Raw genomic sequence first — 6,008 nt, 5'->3', positions numbered from 1 at the left:
ATGTCTAAAATGTCACATCAAAATATTCACTCTTTGTTTACTGAACTGTTTTATAAAATCCTTATCACATTTGCAATCGCGCCAATATTCTGGAAATATTTTGTTAATATCACATGCTATAATTATAAAAATAACTCATACTAAGGCATTTTTAATATTAATTCTGCTGGCATTTTGTCCCCAACCCCCTGATAACATCTGACCCTGCATTAAGAGAAACATAAAACACGACAAAACATTAACAGTTTTCTATGTTGTTTTTCGTCATTGGAAAGAACGACATATTTGGCTTTAAAGCATGATTTGAAAGAAATGTGGCAAATGTTATACAAAACATATGCCATCATTAATTATCATTTGGATATTGACAACATTAAGCTACATTTGAAAACATAATTGTGTATAAAGAGGCATGATGACCAGTCAAATTAACTATAACAAACAGGTTAAACAAGCCATATCTCACTTTTAGACGTGGTGAATGAAGTTCGACTGTTCGAGGTTGTGATGGTCGTCCGATATCCCTTGCCAGTTATTATGCGTACAGCAAATCTTCTTGTATGAATATGGTCAATTTCTAGTGTTTATATCCAAAAAGAAACGATGCTGGGAGATGTTTTTGTATTTAGCGCGCTCACCGCGATGTATGGCTGAGTCCCAATTTGCATACTATCCGTCCTAAATAGTATGCGAAACTAGAATTAGTACGTCCCAAATCGTAGAATGTTGAAATGAATATTCCCAAGATACCCGGATGGTCTACTATTTCCGGTTAGAATTCAAAGTGCAGATCAATGCACACTCTAACGGCTAATATTGCCCACAACCCATTGCGTGCGGGAGAGAGGAGCTTTGTGGTGATGGTGGTGATGTAAACATGGCAGCCGGTGTGGTGAACAATCGTGTCCGATTGAAGAGATGAATCCGAGCTGCGTCAATAGCAGAGGAGAAAGACCGCGAAATTTAAAAATATGACTATTTTTTACACACCGGATGCATGAGCGGAGATGCGCCACAGTTTTTAAGTGTAAGAATTCAAATGTTTAACCCTAAATAAAGTTATATTTTATTGTCTCGTAATATTAATGGGTTTATGTTGTGCCAAAAAAGTACCGTGTTTATCTTGTAGGGTAAATAAAAAGGCTCTAGTACAGTGTCATGCAAGTGTCTTTTTTTATGTATTTATTTTATTGTTTCTGTCTTAGATGTATACCTTAGCCTACTATAAACTCTTATGAAAATAAACACCTTTTACTACACTAACCATAGTTTAACCACACTGACTTATTTGTAGTAATACTGTGGCTGTACAAATGTTAACTTTATCAGTCCAACCAAAGAAACATGGTTACTACACTTTTACTATAGTAAAAGCATGGTTCATTTTCATCTGGGTATTTTTGAGTATTATACAGAAGTATAAAATACGTTAAACAATAGTCATACTATAAATTTTAAATATTTTAACTCAGAAAATAAGTAGCTTTCATTAAGTTACACACATTGCACATGAACGTCAGAACCAGCCGCCTCACAAACGACCTGCGTTTGGTTGATCTACGACGGCGACGTCCTGCTTCACTCCTCAATTTGGTAGGACACATTGTAAATGTATTGTGGAAAAAAAAGATGGGAATAGTAAATACAATTATATTGGACATATAATAATGAATGAAACGTAAAATGTTTTGTTAACAGTCGCGGTGTGTGTAACTAGGCAACCACGTTCTCGTTCACGTTGCATGACGTCATCGAAGTATGTCCCAGAACATGCATACTCTTTTGCTACACACTCAAAAGTATGTACTTTTTCCTCACAAAAAAAGTACATACTTTTAGGTTGTAGTATAAGTAGGCGAATTGGGACTCAGCCTATGTTTTTTCTGGGCTTGTGCAGCGTCACGCAATCGCGCAGAATCTGATGACTGGCGTCAATGGTTCCGTTGCTTTCATTTTGTTCAGCAATTGATGTTGCGATGATTTATATAAAAATGTATATTAAGTCATTCTCGAGTCATACATTTCAAGTCAAGTCTCGAGTCATTGGATCTCAAGTCAAAGTCAAGTCGAGTCATTTTATTAATTTAGTCAAGCAAGTCTCAAGTCCTTAAATTTGCGACTCGAGTCTGACTCGAGTCAAGTCATGTGACTCGAGTCCCCCATCTCTGCTATCTGCAATGGAAAACGGAGCGAAAAGTGAGTTGAGTCGAGTCGAGTCGAGCTGGTACTGGTAATGGAAAAGCGCCAATAGATGCACAAGACTCACTCTAAAGACTTACCCGAGCTACCTACCTGTGATCATCCTCTTCAGTCTCCTATTCCCGTCTACCATCTGCCATCTCTGCTGATCAACATCATCGTCCGTTCTCCGCTCTGGTTTTAATCTCTACCTGCAAAGACATTCATATTACTCATTCAGCTCAGTTCATTTATCATCTCAGTACTGCATTACCTACCTTAACATCAGCTGGTTCTGTGCTTCTGTTCTCAATAAATCATTGTTGATCTTACTCCCCTGCCTGAGTCTTCACTAAACCTGACAATCATGTTGTGTATATATAATGTGTAATGCTTATTGTTAAAAATACATAGAGCATAATGTTTTTATTTTATTTCTATGAATGCTGTGTGTGTTACCATCCATGATTCACACTGATAATACTGTGGCAGTTTGTTTAATTTTTACATTGATTATTTATGGTAACAACCAAGTCATCAGTGTGTAAACAATTTCTATAAAATGAAGTGCTGACATTGAAATGGAGCTATAAGGTCCAGTTTGTCTTTCCCGCACATCATTATGACGGTGAGACTCAAACACTTACAGATTTGAGAAGAGCTCTGCTTTTAAAACACTGTTTTACAGTAAAAACTTACTTTTCCCTGTTTAACTGTTTTCAACATTGATAATGTTTCTTGAGCATCAAATCATCATATTAGAGTGATTTCTGAAGGATCATGTGACCCTGAAGACTGGAGTAATGATGCTGAAAATTCAGCTTTGAATCACAGGAATAAATTACTTTTTACTTTATTCACATAGAAAACAGATAATATAAATTGTATTTTGGACACACACGCACACACACACACACACGTATTCATTTAAGTAAGCAGTAGTTCTTTATCTCAGATTCTCTAAACTGTTAAACATTGCTCTGTATTTTGCCAACTAAATACAATAAGGAAAAACGTTATGGTTTTGTGGGTCCATTTTAAAGTGATAGTCATCAAAGAGTAAAAAACTGTATTAGCCTAAACTGGTGTAAAGACCAGCCATTGGGCGAAGGTATAATGCGTGTATGTCTGTTCAGTGCTCCGGTGAAGTTCACTTTATTTATTAGAATTTAGTTTCAATATTACTTTAGCTCTACGCTTAATCTGACTCCAATCTCAAATGATAATCAAATTTAGATCGTGTTTCTTATTAGAAAATAATCATACATTTTGATTGTCATTTAGATCTTTGATTATTCTGAATATCCCTATTTTCAAATATTTATTCATTAGGACCCGGTATTGCTTTGAGACGTCACGTTGTGAATGTGCGCTCACGATCACAAACTTAGCCAGTTCTGAAATAGTCAGAGGATGCAGTGCGAACTATTTTACCCTTAAGCGGCCGCTCTCTGCTGACTCATAACAAAAGGTGTCATTTTTTTAATAGTCGCAAAATGCAGCGTGCTAAGTCAGTGATAGTCAGAAATCGGAAGGTCTCCTTAATGATGTGCTCCATGCTCCATTCATTAGTGCCTTCGGTTTGATCTATCCTGGAAGAGATTTGCGGGAACACCAGACTACACATTAATCTTCTTACAGTGGTGTGTGAGTGTGTAAGACTCGGGAAAACACTGACACAGTACAGGTTCACACAGACTGCTCTGCCACTTGCCATTATATACCCAGACCAGAACAAAAGGCTTGTACAATATTTTTTAGAGTTGTTTTGGGTCAATTCATGCACCCCAGGGGGTGACACCTGGTTTCGGGGGAGAGGAGAGAATCAACAGATATCTTGAAGAGACACCACTCAAAGAGGAGAACAGAAGTTTTCAATCTTTCTCATAATACCAATGACTGCAATGAAATTAAGACCATTTTGCCAATCGCACTGAGACATTTAAAATGATACCAAACATGAAAAGGAAAAACAAATAGATTCACAAGATACATCATATGTGATATATAGACATACTCAGTGAACTTTTAGTGACTTGAATCAGGGGGAGAGGAAGGGAGGAGGGAGAGGGAGATGCAGAGATAAGGAAGGAGAAAAGTTTGGACAAGAAAATGTCCTGTGCTCTTTCTCTGCGATCTTCTGTCCAGGGTGTGTTTTATTGCTTTATTCCAGGGTGAGTTTTATCTCAGCTTTTGTCTTAGCAGGAAAATGAATTCTTACACTGGCATATGTTATTCACTCATTGTCTGCTCTGTTGTGTCCTTATTTATCTGTAATAAATCAGTTTTTTCACAGGAACTAAATATTACAACATCTCCCTAGTAAAACTCCCTTTGATGTGATTACATGGAATTACAATGACGACTGATGTCACGTGATTTTGGCAGCATAAATAGTGGAACAGAATCAATCTGTGAGACAAACTGCCTGATAATACAGTTTATTTCATCCGGGCTTTGATCCCCAGCACAATGACTACAGCAATGCCAGAACATGGAGAATGGAGCACAGAGGAGCTCGTCACTGAAGACGTGAAGAAGTTCTGCTTTGAGGTAGGACACAGAAAATCACTCATGCAGTTTTTGTTAAAACACAGTCTAGTAAAATGATCTATTTTGGTGCTATAAAATGTGTGGGGAAACTTATTTGTTGTCATATTTAAAAGAACTGTTTTACTTTTCACTCAAAGTCACATGATTTTTTACATGATTTTTCTGGTATCCGAAGGATAGGCGTCACATAACTCCATAGAGACTAATTAAATTAATCTTTTTGAAAAAATGATAATAATATAGATGAATATAAAATGTGATTTTTAAAATTTTTATTCAGATGAAGCCAGAAATAGAGAAGGAGGTTGGAGCCAACTTAGATTTTTTCACTCCTTTAACCTGTAGGCGTCTGAGTCTGATGGGAGGAACACACACTCTGGTCAAGGTAAGTCTGTGTTTTATTTTTTATGGATTTTGAGCTTATGATTTCATCACTGAAACTCCAAGGCACAATTTGTATGTTTCTATTATCATCACGCCAACTGTGGCAGTGTGTCCTAAACGGGTGCGAAGTGTCCAGTAATTTTTCCGTCCTCTCTGAAAGTCAAAATGCATCAAGTCACTGTATAAAGTTTCACTGCATTTGGAGCCTATAAGAGAAAACTGTTGTAGCGTTGATGGACACTCAAACCTCTGCAAGAGATCTCTGTCACTGTAGCAGAACCCGCAGAGATGTGCTTGCTGTCATGGAAAATAAATGTGTTCAGGTCGCTATCAATGTGAACAGAGTTTACATGGAAGAGATCATATAAATTCATCTCTCTCTCTCTCTCTCTCTCTCTCTCTCTCTCTCTCTCTCTCTCTCAGGTGTACGTCGGAGTAAATAAGTGCGTTCATGCAATTTTATCTGTAATTATCTACATAGATATGCCAAAGAGTGTGTCTGGAGTCCAGTGCCCTAAAACCGCCAGTGATCCTCTGATCCCTTTTGAATTTAAAAAGTAACAGCATGCAGAATATAGTCTGTCTGATCTAACAACAGACACACAATGAGCTGCCATACTGTATAGAGGAACTATTGAAAACTGTTTCATTCATCAATATTAAACTCAATATTCAAACCCTCCGGTGTCTGTGTCAGTTTATGAACAACACCAAATCCACTTCACTTTACTAAAAATATTGCTGAAATAACTGAACATAAATATTTCTCTATCCCAAATTGTCAAAAATAGTAAAAGAAAAAAGCTGCTTTAAAGGGTAACTAAACCCTAAAACAACTTTTTTAGTTAATGATCTGTAAGACTGGGGCTTCTTTAGTGCTGTTCATTGATTTA

At 36.9% G+C, this 6,008-nt stretch overlaps 1 protein-coding gene across 1 annotated transcript; it reads left to right on the top strand.

The window, feature by feature from the left end:
- Positions 1-4,602: 4,602 nt before the first annotated feature.
- Positions 4,603-5,795, top strand: LOC311094428 (uncharacterized protein). The gene is made up of 3 exons (XM_084132388.1): positions 4,603-4,731; positions 5,012-5,116; positions 5,539-5,795. The coding sequence occupies exons 1-3, from the start codon at positions 4,651-4,653 to the stop codon at positions 5,674-5,676; spliced, it is 324 nt and encodes a 107-aa protein (XP_083988514.1). The 5' UTR covers positions 4,603-4,650; the 3' UTR covers positions 5,677-5,795.
- Positions 5,796-6,008: the final 213 nt, after the last annotated feature.

This window comes from Abramis brama, assembly GCF_963993115.1.
Source record: "Abramis brama genome assembly, chromosome: 13".
Lineage (NCBI taxonomy): Eukaryota > Metazoa > Chordata > Actinopteri > Cypriniformes > Leuciscidae > Abramis > Abramis brama.
This window is presented reverse-complemented; position numbering and strand designations above follow the sequence as displayed.